Consider the following 16,215-nt stretch of genomic DNA (forward strand, 5'->3'; position numbering starts at 1 on the left):
GACACAACACCGGTTTTTCACTAGCTTAATAAAAGGTGGCAACCCTATGTGTCCAACGTCGCTTTGGATAAAAACGTCCGCTACAAGGATAATTCCAAAAGTAACGTAAACCGCTTGTACGCTACTACTTAGCCTACGTTTACACAAAAAAGATACACTTAAACATAAGATCCCCCACCTGCCAAATCCCAATATTAGGAACCTATCATTCAAATCCATCAATACAAGGACTATATTAATTAAATGTAGCCTATTTTGCCAATAAAGAACGGAAATTGGCTTTAATTGAAAGCCCAAGGAACAAACTTTCCCCCTTGCTCTATTAAAAATGTCAATTTAATATGCGCAATAGGCTATGTTCAACAGGTGCGCAAAGTTGTCTTTAGTGTTCCGATTGATTCCAAAGAAATGTAAAAGTGATAACGTTGTCAACATCTATATACAAATAACCAACAGAAGAACCGACAGTGGTCGAGTTTCACAGAGACTAAACGAGATGCAGGGGGCTTGGGACTGAGAAATCTCGCCAGCTCGGAGGGTCCTGGGGTAGAGAAGGGTTGGTTTCCTTTTAGTTCTAGGAATGCCCTTACCTTAGTCTCTGTGTTGCCAGGCGACGACACCGCAAGTGACTGTGGAGAACTCTCAAAATAACAAATCGAAAACTCTGACCATTATACGCTATCCTATGCGTAATAAGAAGTGGTCTTGAGAGGTACAGTGATGCCAGTGCCAAGGCTTTTCAGATTTCCAAAATAAAGGTCCTACCAAATCTATACGAACGCCTTCTCTCAATGGGGGACGTAGCCTATCTGCTTGAATTTTAGTGTTTTATTCCAACACTTTTTACCACCACAAAAATAGAAGTTGTCACTATAAACCTGTAGGCTACTGAAGTATACACAGTCCCCCTTCTCAGAATATAGTCTCACTTTTATCATTTTAGTGTAATCAGAAATTGGGTTCAAAGGGCATTTTTGTATGATCTGATGAAAGTGAGATCAGTCTGTATTGAGATGATTCTAAAAGGGAACTATAATATATTTTATTATCTTAGGTTTATAGTAACTTCTTGTTTTGTTGAAGTAAACATTTCCATGATAAGCTGTCGTCAAATTTATTGCCCCTCATTTATTGCAATAACATTTACATTTAGTAGACACTCTTATCCAGACCGACTTACAGTAAGTACAGGGACATTCTCCCCGAGGCAAGTAGGGTGAAGTGCCTTGCCCAAGGACACAACGTCATTTGTCACAGCCGGGAATCGAACTGGCAACCTTCAGATTACTGGCCCGCTTTCCTAACCGCTCAGCCACCTGACTCCCGTAATAATAATAATAATACCCAATAAGGTAGCCTACCCTTCCACTTTTATTAAGTTTAAAATAAAAGTGAGTAAAAGAGAATGACGTCATGTGTCTTTAAAATGCTTGTCATATAGGTGGGACACATCTGCCATATTATAACTGATTGATGCTGTAGCCTATTAATATGATCCAAATCAATCAACATTTATATCGTTTTAACTAGGATAATAAACAAAAAAGGCCATGCATTGTGATCTGGTCTAATATTTGTCCCTGTTTTTCTTTAACTTTATCTTAGCCCTGACAGTTTTTTTGTTTTGTTTTTCAACAAAAAGTGTTTCTGATTCACGATTCCGAAATTCAAAGTGTGTAATAAATTAAATCGGGACTTTTATTCTTAAGGTTTCAGATCCCTGGATTCGCTAAACTCAAGCGATGAGACCAGTTCGGATGGTCACATGGCAGGCTGGACCTCAAAACCACCGTATATTGTGTGTGTATATATATATGTATATGCTCTATGTAAAATGGGGACTCTAGGCAACCCATAGCCTTCTGTGTTACGCACAACTTATTTCTGAGAATGTCATTTGAAAATGGGCTTTAAAGATTCATGTATAATTTAACGCAATGGTCCAACATAGACAAGCATAACACACTGGTCCAATTTAGGCCAGTCAGATGAAGGTAAAAAGGAAATTATGACTCAGCCAAAATATATTCCAGAATCATCCATTTTGGCAAAGGATACAGCCGGTTCCTGTTGAAGTAAGACCTGTATCCTGTGTGGCTGTTCAGTTTTCTGGTCCATTAGAGCGACAGCTTAGAACAGTTAGTTTTTCCTTCAAGTTTAAGAACTCACCTCTATTCCTTCAGAAAGTTTCCTAAGACAAGAAAGCACATGGGCAGACCTCAGGCTAAAATACCTTGCTGACAACAATTAATGTGTTGTGGAGGTCACCTCTATCCATAATTTGGTATTGCAAGCTCATAATCTTGCTCCCTGGTAACATAAAGGTTAAAAAAAATGTGTGTCAGTTTGACACATTTTTGTGGGTGACAGTTGACTGCCTGGGCTGGCAGAATGAGCTAATGCGATAGTCGTTGACGAACCGATATTTGCTGTTCTCACTCATCTCGCTAATGTTAACGGGCTAAAGGGACAATTGATTAACTTAGCTTCAACCCTTACGACGAACGGGTCCGGGACCGGAAGGTTGCGGTTGCTTCCCTGTGCCACATGGAACCACGGATTGCCAAGATAGCAGGACTGCATATCAACTGTAGATGTAGTTTGACTGTTTATTTGTGCAATTCTTTATATTTGTGTCTCAGTTTCTCACCTCCTATAAGTGCGTGAAGGAGCGGAACCCAGGTCCTTCCTTCCTGCTGCTGTCAGACTATACAATCAGCACTGCTCTAAATAGTACACACAGGACTCAACCACTGTAAATAATTAATGGACAAACTTAAAGTGCAATAACTACTGTGCAATATTTATATTTGGTCTCCATATGCAACTTGTGTTAACTTTTTTATATCTTTTTTTTTTTTTAATTATGTCTTGTACTAACTTTGTAAATGTCTCTGTATACTTCTGTCCACTTTTCTGCTGCAATGCCCGAATTTCCCCATTGTGGGACGAATAAAGGAATATCTTATCTCAAATGCAACGCAGCATAATAATGCCAGGAAACTGTGTGTGTGTAAAAATTACAATGGGGTTAGTTTCCCACAATCAACTCAAGAAAAAGGGCACTCTGCAAAGTTAATCTTTCGTAGGTGACCTTTTTATAATCCAACGAAGTGCCGTGCCGCGATTGACATTGTTTGGAAAAGCATTTCGACATAAAATAATGACAAAATAGATTGCCGCCAGTTTGACTCGCTGTCTTTGCTTTGGACTCAGCCATCTTCAGTTACTGCACCAAAGAGTAGGCTATAGAAGACTTGACTAAGACCCCCATTCTTAATCTTCAACCTCACAGATTTAGATGCACATTCTCGCCAACTCTGTAAGGATTTAGGTCTGTCCCACTGTCAAATCAGCAAGTTGAAGTTGCGCTGTGTGTACGCATATTCAAATCTGTTTGTGAACTCGGAGGAGTCTAGATAGATGTCAACAGTAAGGTTTGTCGAAGGACCTGTGTGAGTCTGTATCAGGGGTGCTGGCCCGTTTGATAAATCAGAACCTCATTGACACTACTAGCAACTGTAACTGTAAGTCCTTTCCCCATACAAAGTTGGCCTCAACGCTTTATTAAAGAAACACAGAAAGGATTATAGGAAACATTACAATTACCATGTGAGTGTGTACCACGTCTGTGTGACTGTCAGGCCGAGCAGATGGTTGGGCGGGCCGTCTCAGAGAATTTAAAAGTCCATTCGGAGGATCAAGAGTTGTGTGGCTTTAGGAGAGGGACAACCACGGTCGGAAGCACCTGGTTCTGGAAGACAAATGTCTGGACGTGGCTGAAGACCCAGAGGAAAATAAGCAGCACACTGACGTACTGGATCCAGGCGAGCTTGATGGTCTCCCAGAACCCGGGACGATAGGTGGGGGATCCATGTTAAAGAAACACTGATCCGGTTTTTCATGCGCTCTACGTTCATCCATGTCATTTTCCCTGTGCGTGCTACAGGATTATCTCTCCCAGTTCCTCATCATTTCATTGTTGTCTCTCCTTTAGACAGGCCCTTAAAGTCTGCAGGGACTTTTCTTAAAGTTAACTTTAATTTAAAAAAAACTACTAAATGTTCTGGTTTTTCTGTGTACACACAGCTATAATCACCTACAGGATGCTGGAAATTTTGTTTGAAAAGAAGTGAGTGATGGTTTTTGGCATTAGCTAATCAAACAACGAAACTGAAGTAAAATACTGAAGACAGCATCTTCATTGTTGCATGTGTGCACAATTGTGCAGTTGTCATTAAGGTTGAGCAGATTAATCCTGCTGACACAGACACACACAAACAAAAGGATATCTGATGACCTCCACAGGGTAGCGGATCTCAGCGTTGATGTGAAAGGGAGCGCCTGCAGCTCGTCCTATGGTCCAGACTGGACTAGGGACAGACAGGACCGTGGTCACTGGAAGAAAGAGGGACATCAGCAGTGGACATTATGATTCTGTCCATTCGGACATAAATCCTCACGTCCAGTCCTTTCAGATCCGGTTATAGTGTTGATATGGAGGGAGAGGACCCCAGTTAGTACCTTTATTAACCATGACATAGATCACTAAAAGGGCATGACTATGCTGACAACATCAGACAACACTGAGCAGTCTATACTTTTCAGACAATACACATCTTACAATTTCTTTCTTGATACGAGCCAATAATGTTGACCAGATTATATGTGCTTGCAAAGGGACTGGACCCATCGACTACGGACACCTGCAAAATAAACAGAATGCAGAACAGTTATGTAAAACCAAATCATGTATGACTTGAGAACATTGAGAGCTAGGCATGGAGGCCAGAATATTACTAATATTGGTACTGTGGGATTGACACTATTTGCTTGTCTTGTCCTGTTACAGAGAATGACAGTTAAAATAATGTATTGCGTGTAAATATATCTGTATGTGTGTGTACATAGGGTGTGTGTGTGTGCCTGAGACTTAAAATAAATAAGGATGTAAGGATTTTGACATATACAAAAAGGCCCATAATATGTCCTCACATTGTACACTGTATAGCGTCCGCGGTGGGGCAGGGGGGTCTTCTGCTGCAGACGCAGGTCTCCACTAATGAAGAGCTGAGAGCCAGGGACGGAGGAAGAGTACTGGACATAGGCAAGAGACTGCATCACCACCGTAGACATCCTCTGGAATTACAGGAGAGAGAGATGTGGGGAAGAGGAGAGCGAGAGACACACGAGGGGAGGTTGAGAGAAGGAGAGAGAGAGATGAGAGCAGAGAGAGGTGAGAGAAAGAGGTCAAAGATAAAAAGGAAGGGCGAGTGACAGTGATGGTAAAGGCCGTAACTGGTAGGAGTAGTAGAGGAAGACAGAAGGAAGGAGGGAAGCAGGTCAAAGGGATCCAGGGAGGCGGAAGAGAGGACTGTGAGGGAGCAGGAGACAGGGGTGGAGGAGTGAGGAGAGAGGGATGGAGGAAGAGTACATACAAACAGCTGGTAGGAAAAGGTGAGGAGGAGCTGGACACTGTAGACCTGCTCCTGGGCCTTCAGAGGAAGCTGCAGTTGGAAACTCAAGCGGTCCAGCTTCCCATCCTGGTTCACATCCTCCTCCCGCACCTGCATATAATAAACAAACACAAAGTCTCCAGTCCAGTAAAGGAGTCACAGTACAAGGATCCTCTCTGGGGGAGGAGTCATAAAGGGTCCTTACAGACACAGATGGAATCCTGAGGTTTGCCCCCTGCAGGTTGTTGAAGTTAGGAAATGTGCTCCATGCCACGTAGTCTCCACTGGTGCTGGTGGCTGCTACCAGGAGAGTCTGGTACTGGAACCGCACAACAGGCTGCTCCTCGTAGGTGCTCCTCTTTACCCAGAATCCTAAACGAGATCAGGAAATATTGTAATAGATAGATAGCTTCATATCAGTATGGGCTAGTTACATAACAGACAAGGAAGGAAACACAAGGCTATGCACTTTGTCAACAACGATTTAAAAAACTATAATCATCATGAACATGTCTAGGAATGAGCGAAGCCAAACATAGCAACAACAACAAGAGCTGAGTGAGTTAGTCTAGAGTCGCGATTACCTTGACTCCTGTATGCAACCAGCAGGGGTGGGATGTATGTGAGGCACAAAACAATAACGATGAACAGCGTGGCTTTTGTACAAACGCTCGTTTTGTAGCGAATTAAAGCCGGATGAGAATATACTTCATAAAACGCCATAACAAGAAGATGAGTAGAAAACGTATTTTTTTCCACACCCAGGTGGCTTTCTATCTTTTTAAGTTGGCAATGGCACTCAAGCTCTTGCCTATATACAGCATGCAGCTAAAATTAGCTAGCTAAAAGCTAGGAGTGCAAACAGATTCCTGCAGAAGGCTGGCTACAAACTGAAATAAATCCAAACACAGATCAAAAACTGAAAAGGTATAGAACCACATTTGGACTTGCAATAGCTTTTAATTTGGCCACCAATGAGACGAAGTACAAAGATAGCGACCTAGTACTATCTTCAGATACTCGCCGAAGTCATGCTACCCTTTCTGGGCGGTTAGTAGCTACTTCCGGTAGCTTAGCGTCTGGAGGTTACCATGGCTGCAGCTGGGTTTATGGAGAGCCATGCAGACTTTTCTATGGCTCCGGTTATATGGCAACAAATCGCTGTCGCCCAAATAGAACATTGGTTCCCCCGCGTGTGCCTCAAAGTGGTACGACCAGAGCATCTCTCCTTCACCGCTTCCTCTGATAAGAGAACCTACCCACTCCACTAAATAGATAGCGAAGTATATGATCGGTCTAAAAGCATATGATTACATTGATCTTCTGTTTTTACCTTTGTAAAAAAGGAACGGACAAGTATTTCGTTTAGGCTAAAGGGTGGAGGATTCGATCGCAGTGACATCACATTCTTTGGATAGACGGACATCCGACGCCTTTGCCTGTATATTGTCGACGCGTTGTTTTGTTGTATTTTCTACATTAGATAAACAGTTAGATCTACTGCTTTTATTTTCAAGTTCAAATCTTCCTTTCAGCATCACGCCATTGCGTGCTCGTATCAGCAAAAATGAAATGGATGTTTAAAGAGGACCATTCCCTCGGTAAAGGGGTTTTAATTGTTATGTCACATATTTATTGCTGGCGTGCATCCTTACCTGTAGCTAATTCACATATTTTCTCTGTCAGGCTTCACTGCTAGGCCTCCATCTTCCCTCCTTATAACTGCATGCGCAAGTTTGGTTGTGCGGTCCTTCAGCTTCTGCAAGCACCATTGTTTTTATTGATTACTATACAATGGCTTGCTCTGGGATATGCGAGTCCCACTGGTTACAATTGCATGAACCTGGGAAGGGCATGTAGAGCTAATATCTTAGCAAGTGTGCAAGTAGAGCTAACTCAGAGATCCCCAACACCTCAAACACACATTTACTGGGTTCAACATCACCAATGTCTTATCGATGACTTTATCATAGCATTGTGACAGTTCCAATTATTAACAACCGTTCATGTTCACATTGTACATTTGCCCCACTGTCCCCGGTGTAGGGCTTTGCCTGCACAGATAGACCTTAAATTAGAGCCGTTATCTGGGCTAATGAAGACTGGCTGCACTTTGGAGAGAACCTCCCAGGAGAACCTTATCCTTATTGGTGTGGAGCTGGGAGGATGATGACACTAAAAACATCAGAAGACAGGCACCAGCTCTCCATTGCCCTGCTAAAAACCCACTTTGAAACAGAACTCCTCTTTTCACCTCAGAGTCTGTCACAGTGGTAACTGAAGGAGTTTGGATTTATGATATATTTTTGATTGGTGGTGGTTAACCCTCATGCTGCCTTCGGGTCACATGACCCAAAGGTTCATAACGAACCATCGTTGTGTTTACCCAATTTTACCCAATACAAAAACAAATACAAATAATTTTCCTTTAACCATTCCAATGTGGGGGGTCTGAGACAGCCCGACAGTTAAAAGAAAATGCTTCACTTTGTTTTTGTATGAGGTAAATTTGTCGCAATACGACGGTGGGTCACAATGACTGATGGGTCAGAATGACCCGAAGATAACACAAGGGTTAAGAATAGGCATAAGAGCATGTGTGTAAAACAAAGAAGAAAGTGTACTTTGTATTCCTCTGTAGCCTATACTGAAGACTGCATTACTGTATTGGGTGGCCACAGTATGTGACTAGGGTGGATTTTCAGGCCCGACCAATGGGCTGGGTAGATCCCTGACTGTTTTCCAGTAAGTTGTTATCCAAGTCATGTACTGTATGTAAAGGCAGGAGATGGCAAATGTAGGGTAGGGTTTTGTAAAAGTAGGATTGACTTGTTCTTCCTCTCACCCTGTGTCATTCCTCCTCCTTTCTCAGAACACAGATGTTTGGAGTCTGCCAAAATAAGAAACAAGTATCCTGATAGAGTTCCGGTAAGTGACAGATCGGAACGTAGATACGATAGAGGCAGACAGGCACACAGGTAGGCGGACTGGCAGAGTGACATTGATGAAGTGGTAGTCAGTGTCTATTTGCGTAGGCTGTATTGATGTGCTGTATGTATTGAGGGGAGTAACCTACAGGGAGAGGATTTAGGTTGGGAGGATGTGAGACGTGTCGACAATAGAGGAAAGGTGCGGGATGCTTACCTATGCTAATAGGTAGAGAAAAGTACATTCAATGCCATCCTAGTGATGGGGGTTGATTGTTTTCCTGTCATCCGTGAGGACAAAGGTTCCACTGACTGATACAGAACTTCCACCACTGTCTAGCCAGCGAGGGCACCAGCTTGGCACGCCTGTGAGGCAGTCACGTGGCTGCTAGGTAGTACTGACCTCAGAATGACAGGGCTTTCTGTGTGGTAGTCAGGGACCTTTGTGTGGCCATAAAAGCCCAGGAAAGTGATCCCTGTTGAGGGATCTGTCTTCACCTGCCCAGTGGGACAACTGATGTTGATGAAAAGACAGAAACCGATCCTGACGGAAGCCCACATTTTCTCTACGCTATACACACATGAGCGTATGTATACACTCCCTATACATACATGAGTGTATGTACACACATACTATACTGTATGTCAACTAGCAAGAACGTTATTCAGACTGGGGACCTTATCAAATAAAGACTATATACATTGGGCTTAGTGTGTGTGTGTGAGACTTTGTTAAATTCTAGTCTGTGTGTCAGTGTCTGTCTGTGTATTAATGTCTGTCAAATGTTTCAGGTGATAGTGGAGAAGGTCTCCGGCTCTCAGATAGTAGATATTGATAAGAGGAAGTACTTGGTCCCCTCGGACATCACTGTCGCCCAGTTCATGTGGATCATCAGGAAACGTATCCAGTTGCCCTCAGAGAAGGCCATATTCCTCTTTGTGGACAAGACGGTCCCACAGTCCAGGTGAGACTGGTCTAGGGTGTACCTCAGCATAGTGTTCTCATCACTGTCCCAGTCATACTACTACCCCTGCAGTGGATTTGTGTAACTGGACACTAGGAAGTAAGTTTCATGAGTGTGAAAGGGGGCATAGTCACGCTAATCCTCCTCCACTTACACTCTCCACCAATCACAGCATTATTCATCTACAAAGCCCAATCACATTGGCCTCACACACATTCAGTCATATGAATTCACTGTCTGATGGCTTATCTGCCATTGTTAGAACACGTACTTGGCGCACAGGAGTAGTTAAAAAGGCCATGAAATACAATCCACATAATGTAGTAATAGATTCTCTATAGTGTTTACCAGAGCTGTGAAAGATTGTCTTACAGAATCATCAAGGTTTCCAACTACGGAATGTGTATTGTTGGCACATTGTAAATGGAAACCTTGAGTAAAGAATTTACAGATAATTTTTTTCTTTGTGTTCAAACAATGGCAGATAAGCCATCAGACGGTGAATTCATATGATTGGTTGTGTGTGAGGCCATTGTGATTGGGGTGTAGATGGGCAATGCTGTGATTGGTGGAGAGTGTGAGTGGAGGATTAGCGTGACTCCTTTCACACTGATGAAACTTACTTCCTAGTGTCCAGTTACGTATGTGGATACCAAAGGTTTGGTTTTCTGGGTCACATGTGCATCTGTATCAAATGCGTGTTCATTTGTGTGTAAGATTGAGAGCAGATGTATGCATGTCTGTGTTCTGGAAAATGGACAGTGAACGTCTGCTTTGTACATGACGTGTTTTGTAGCCTAACCATGGGGCAACTGTACGAGAAGGAGAGGGACGAGGATGGCTTCCTGTACGTGGCGTACAGTGGAGAAAACACCTTTGGATGCTAGACACCCTGCACAGCTCCAGGCCAACCTATATCAACACGCACCGTCTAACAACCTAATCACCCCCCTCCTCTTTTTAAGACAAGCTTGATTGTACCATATAGAAAATTATGTTTTAGAGCTTCTTCAGACTGACCATGTTATGGATGCTTCGGGCTATTATTACACCCTTTGTCATGTTGTCATATAGATTGTACATTTGATTACAGTACTTTCAGGTTAAATGTCTGAGTATTAATACAGTTTAATAAATCAGTTGCATAAATGGTATACATAAATATGTTGTTTGATCTGTTTACAATAATATCTTTTAAAATTATTTATGGAGAATTTTCAATACTTCAGAAGGTAAGGTAGCTGGATGACCGAACCAATAAAAACTATAAATCTATTTCTTTATTGACTTATTGATGCATGCAGCACAAGAATCTGTACAGAATATGTAATATGCTATCCTGAGCAGTGGTCATGCCACATACATGCCCAAAGCTGTTCAGTAGTGAGTACATGCTGATAGGCTAGTCTCCCCATGTGAGCCAGACCAACAGTGACACCATTGTTCAGATGGGATCTTATCACATTCTGGCATTCTAACTCTCACAGTCACAACAGCTGACCAGCTTGCTCTGGGTACCATCCTCAGGCCCTCGCATACTTGCACTACTGTAAGCCCTGGGTACAGAAAAGATCCTCAACACGACGATCCGTCTCATCCAGGCCCGAGCAGGGCCAGCTAAGACAAGCAGCTGTCCTTCCTGGGCGGCAGAACATGTGTTTTCAGTTTAACAGCAGCAGGTTGCGGTCGCTGTGGTCAGAGTTGATTTCAGTTGAACATCAGCAGGTTGCGGTCACTACGGGGCCACAGAGGGAAGGCCTGACAGCGGAGCAGGTGCCAGGCTGCCTGGTAGGAACCCGCGGCCTGCTTATAGTCCCAGTATGTCTGGAGTCCCTTCCCTCTGCACATGGTTCAGAAAACAAAGTAACAATGGCGACAAACGCAGTGCGGAATGAGAACTCATATCTGTCTGGTAGTATATCCCCATGTACAGAATCTCCTTCTCAGCTCAGTCTTAGGGTTTAGGTGTTTAGGCGTTAGACGTTTGGTACAGACCTTGTGCCTAGGGTGTAGGCCTGTAGGGCTACATGTGGCTAACCATGTGACTGCAGAATGGACAGTGCGTGTCCATGCGTGTTTGTGAACATTTACAGTAAATCAGGATCTATATAATCTATGGGTTGAATAGACTTGTAACTTAAGCTATTCTGATGTGGGAATGAGAGCACACTCAAGCTGATGAACAATACACGTTACTGTAACTTACACACTTTAACTTATCCCTCACAAACACAATGAAAACATTCAAGTGTCATAAACACTGCTGCTCATCTTTACACCAAGAGATTTAGCCCAGTCACTCTGTGAAAGGGGGTCAGGGGGGTAGGAAGCAGGGGGGCAGCGAGGGAGGCCGGAGGCAGAAGACAGGGAGGTAGGTAGAAGGCACGGAGGCAGGGGGAGGCAGGGGGAGAAGCAAGGCAGGATCAGGTTAACAGGTGACACAAGGAACAGAGGGGGGTCTGTTACCGTAAGAACAGATCATCATTCACTCACTGTCTCTCACACACACACACACACACGTACCTGAGGGTAGGTGGGAGTTGGAGCAGTTGGGTTGCAGCCTGAAGAGCCAGGAAGGAGTGAAAAAGTTCCAGCTTAGAGATCAAAGACCTGCAGGTGGCCAGAGCAGTGGATCAGGGTCTCTGTGGAGCTGCAAAGTCTGTGAGCCTGATCACAACTGTGTTCTATGTGTTATGCTAGCTTCGACAGTGTTTGGTAGGTGATACCTAGCTTTGATAGTGCCCAGAGCCTTCTTGGTGACACCATGTTTATAACCATTAGCAGTGACATCTAGTGGCTGGTCCTGGACAAGACACCAACTTATAGCTGGGAAAGATAGGAGAGAAAGAGAGTGAGTGAAACGTGCGTGAGAATGAAGGCGAAGGGGACAGCGAGACAGGATTATAGACAGAGCTGGCATTGTTAGGTCCATTAGCGTTGCAGCTGAAACAGCTATAGAGCAGAACCATGGACAACAAAGGCAACATTTACTGAGGATTCAGTGAGAATGAGCAGCATCATCACATATATAAGGGTGGGACAATAAGAAGACAAAATACATATTCCTCCCTCACAATGCCAAACCCTCTCACTCACTCACACACATACACTCACACACACACACACCTGACTGCTACACCCACCAGCTCCACAGGGAGAGATGTGGCCCTGTGTAGCCAGGTGGCTGCTCTTTGTCAGGGCCTGGCTGTGAGGGAACTCCAGGCTGGACTGCTGCAGCTCTGGAGGCTGGAAGCTGAAGCCCTCAGGCAGGCCGGTCACCATGGAACACCTACACAGCACAGGAGGACATCACCCTAACAACCCCAGCTCTCTAAAAACGGTACACATGCATAACTGTCTCGGTTTGGGATAGTTGTAATTGCACCTATGGATGGTCAAATGTCTGTGTTAACATCAAGGGTTACTACGGTTTCACTCTGACTTCTGGTTTCTTTCTCTTTCTCTTTCCACTCTCTCAGTATTGTGCTACCTCCAGGGGGCTCACCGGGTGAGAGTGCGTACCACGGTGGGTGGCCTAGACATGGGTGAGCAGAGCACTTGGCCTGCGGGTCGCCATTGATATGGCTGACCACTGCTCCTAGCTGCCTTGGAGGAATGACAGCAGTATGGGAAAATGCAAAGGACTCCACTCCCCTGGGTTCGATTCCAGTCCGAGCCATTCCCTACACATCCTCCCCCATCTCTCTACCCTATATTTCCTGTCACTCTACACCATATCCATCCCGGTAAACAGAAATGCATAAAAATGTATTCAAAACTAATTATTGTACCACCTCCAGCCTACTGCGAGGTCAGAGTCTCACCTGGTCACCAAGGCTCGGTGCATGGCCTCAGAACTATAAGGACAACTCCCTACCACCACAGCACTGAAGTACAGCGCCCCCTGCAGATAGTGGGTGAGAAGTGCGCCCTGGAACCCCAGCACCGTCCAGCGAGCTAACTTGTCACTGCAGGAGAGAGACAGGGTGGGCTCTCCCCGACCAGGCTTCACCCGGAGGCCCCCCGTGAGGTGGTACCCAGCCCCAGGCTGGAGGGGGTCTGCCGGGCCTCCAGGGACACACTTGGCCCCAGTCCGATGGATGTCTGGGCCCACTGGGGCCTCGGCGCTGGCAGGCTGGGGTAGCTGATTTACCATGGAAACGTCTCGCTGCTCTCGCTGTTCCGAGACAGCACGTCCCACACCGCTCTCGACCTTGTCTACCGCCTCAACCTCTAATCGTGGGAGCTTTTTGGTTCTCTCGCCCTGCTCCTCGTTTCTGCGTTTCAGAGCTCCTCCTTCTGAGACCTGATTGGTTACTTTAGAGGGGTCGTCTGTTGTGATTGGTGGGCAGGGTTGGGATTGACTGTCAGTCATCATGGGAATGATAGAGGCATCTCCACCTGAACACAAACACCAGCATTCAGCACATAGCACACATAAACATACTAGTTGTAAAATACAGTAACAGTGTCTGTAAGATTGAATGCAGGTGTGGTGTATGTATGTACTGCATGCATGCATCCAACACGAAGGTAGCCTGTACTGATCGTCCTCCATCAACACTGACTCACAGGGAGTGTGACTGGTGAAGAAGAGGAAAGACACCCCAGGAAGGAGCCTCCAGCTGCCCTCGCCTGCATGAGTGAACACAGAGCTGCCCTCGCCTGCATGAGTGAACACAGAGCTGCCCTCGCCACACGCAGCCCTGCGCAGCTGCTCCGTCAGGTACCTGGACAGACACGGCTCGTTACATTATGTTTTCACTTACATTTGACTAACTTAGCAGATGCTTTTCTCCAAAGCAACATACAATTCTAATAGTGCACATAGAGTATTGCACTGTACTATGTGCGATTATACTGTATATACACACACATATATAACATCTCTTTTTCAAGAGTGTCCTGGCCATATTACATTACAACAAAAAGTGAAGTTTGTGGATGCTGTTTTATCACGAGACAGTGGTACAACAGGATCTTAAGGTTAGAGGCTATACTGCAAAGACAGGCCCCGTTCGAGGCTATACTGCATGTGGTTGAGGTGTTAACATTAACATGCATGGAGACACGCAGGCAGACAAGGACGCACATGAAGGCAGGCATCTAAAGACAACCACAGACCGACAGGGAGGAAAGAATGAGCTAGACACATCCTCTCACCTAACACAGCCCCGTCTGGCAATCACCTCTGCATGGCTGTCATTCAGCACATCTCCTGAGGGGGAAGTCAGAGATTAGGGTGAAAATGAGACGTGCGATAACAGGTACCCAGTGCCCATGTTGGTAATTAGGATTTATTCGAAGTTCTGATTCTGCGCCTTGGTGTGTATAGGCACTGAGAAGATGCAAACCCTTTGATCTCATAGCTGAACGCCCGATACATTTGGTACCAGTTCCCAGAGACACCACCTCTTTTTTAGCTGTGAGGGAGAAAGGACCGTATTGTAATCGTTATCAACTCGAACAAATGACTATGATGTTTATGACAATTTGTTTGTGCCCCAAGGTAGGTTAGCAATGGCGTAAACCCATGAAATCCATGGTAAAGTCCTAACCCGTGGAATGGCAAGGGGACACGGTCACTTTGACTACAGCGGCTAGCAAGGTCCACTCCCTTCCCGGGTCAGGCTTTCCTCTCTTGGGTAACGCGTTGAAATGGTCGTAGCATAGAAGAGCAATTTCATCAGGTGTCCACATCCCCATCGTTTGTTAGTTCCCACGTTCTAGTGAGCGGGCTAGTTTCAACTACATTCTCAATCGGAAATCTTCCGGGTCAGTTTATTTGGAACGTCAAAATAAAAGCCCGCTATAAATCAATCTGATTGCTGTTTACTATAATTGTAAATATATTATATGTATTTAGATTTTTTTTAAATCTACTCCACCCAGTAGGCTACCCTCCGTTGAATGTAAAGAATAACTGAGGGTCAGGGAGGGGTAGGGTCGGAGTCAGATTCCTGCCAAAAGTCTGACAGTATGTAACAGGGCTCTCACGCATCCGCCTTGAGACTCATGCTCTCGCGTAACACCTTGAATTAAGGCTTAATTTGTCCTGCTATATACAATTAATGGATGAAGCACAGGAATACGGAGAAAAGTTTTTCTGCAGAGTTGAGCGCTGTCTCGTCTTGAATTATATAGCCTGGAGTTAATGCCACCTACCAGCCAATCAGAAACACCAGCAGCCCCCCCGTCTCCAGGATTTTTGTACTTTATGTACGTGGACAGATGGTAATCATCTGAACATCACTCATATATTATGTACACGTGCACAGTCGTAAACCTCATTAGGTCTGCAAACATACAAACTCTGTTAAGACTATGAATGAACATTTATACATGCAATTCTTGCTCTACATAGCCTTTTACTTATCATGACAACTTGAAACTATGAAAAAGTTGCCCGTTTTATGGCATATTAGCGTTACTACTTAACACTCCAAACGGGAAACCTTGCATCTAACCTTTATCTTCAAAATACAAGTCTACCTTTTTGTTTCACCCATAACCTTTTTAACGATTGTGCCCATTCACTTATGGATGTCCTTGCAATCCTGTTATTCTGTCAGACTTTAGGACATAGGAATCAGACTTCATAGACGGCGTCAAAGTGCCTCCACGCTGCTTTATTACCATAAGGTTAAATCATAGGTCATGCTGCATAGAGCATAAAGTGTTACTGAGAGCATTCTCATCTCGATGCTCTCTAGCCGAATCACCGATGTCCAAATTATGTTGCTGACACCAGAGGCCATTGGAGCTCGTCAACGGAACTGAATGTAAGGCATGGCCTAACAGGTTTTCTTTGTGGGACTCGGGAAGCCTTCAGAATCCTGTCTTGATAAAGGGCATAACTTTACCTGG

The 16,215-nt window shown here is 44.6% G+C and overlaps 3 protein-coding genes across 4 annotated transcripts; 1 reads left to right on the top strand and 2 right to left on the bottom strand.

The window, feature by feature from the left end:
* Positions 1–3,550: 3,550 nt before the first annotated feature.
* On the bottom strand, positions 3,551–6,655 carry tmem231 (transmembrane protein 231). The gene is made up of 7 exons (XM_062461229.1): positions 6,041–6,655; positions 5,662–5,828; positions 5,439–5,567; positions 4,996–5,139; positions 4,625–4,706; positions 4,293–4,398; positions 3,551–3,863 (listed from the first exon to the last, which is right to left on the bottom strand). Exons 1-7 carry the CDS (start codon positions 6,177–6,179, stop codon positions 3,701–3,703), a joined length of 930 nt encoding a protein of 309 aa, XP_062317213.1. The 5' UTR covers positions 6,180–6,655; the 3' UTR covers positions 3,551–3,700.
* Positions 6,656–6,705: 50 nt separating this feature from the next.
* On the top strand, positions 6,706–10,531 carry gabarapl2 (GABA(A) receptor-associated protein like 2). 2 transcript variants are annotated; one of them, XM_062461231.1, is made up of 5 exons: positions 6,879–6,897; positions 6,992–7,057; positions 8,329–8,384; positions 9,176–9,348; positions 10,145–10,531. In XM_062461231.1, the coding sequence occupies exons 2-5, from the start codon at positions 7,024–7,026 to the stop codon at positions 10,233–10,235; spliced, it is 354 nt and encodes a 117-aa protein (XP_062317215.1). In that variant the 5' UTR covers positions 6,879–6,897; positions 6,992–7,023; the 3' UTR covers positions 10,236–10,531. The 2 variants fall into 2 exon arrangements, with proteins under 2 accessions (XP_062317214.1, XP_062317215.1); XM_062461230.1 differs by having other exon boundaries at positions 6,706–7,057; positions 10,145–10,524.
* A 36-nt stretch (positions 10,532–10,567) lies between these two features.
* On the bottom strand, positions 10,568–15,135 carry adat1 (adenosine deaminase tRNA specific 1). The gene is made up of 9 exons (XM_062461228.1): positions 14,907–15,135; positions 14,703–14,771; positions 14,512–14,566; positions 13,921–14,078; positions 13,173–13,749; positions 12,492–12,637; positions 12,075–12,174; positions 11,872–11,958; positions 10,568–11,188 (listed from the first exon to the last, which is right to left on the bottom strand). Exons 1-9 carry the CDS (start codon positions 15,052–15,054, stop codon positions 11,056–11,058), a joined length of 1,473 nt encoding a protein of 490 aa, XP_062317212.1. The 5' UTR covers positions 15,055–15,135; the 3' UTR covers positions 10,568–11,055.
* Positions 15,136–16,215: the final 1,080 nt, after the last annotated feature.

The sequence above is a fragment of the Osmerus eperlanus genome, chromosome 5 (genome assembly GCF_963692335.1).
Source record: "Osmerus eperlanus chromosome 5, fOsmEpe2.1, whole genome shotgun sequence".
NCBI classification, from domain to species: Eukaryota; Metazoa; Chordata; class Actinopteri; order Osmeriformes; family Osmeridae; genus Osmerus; species Osmerus eperlanus.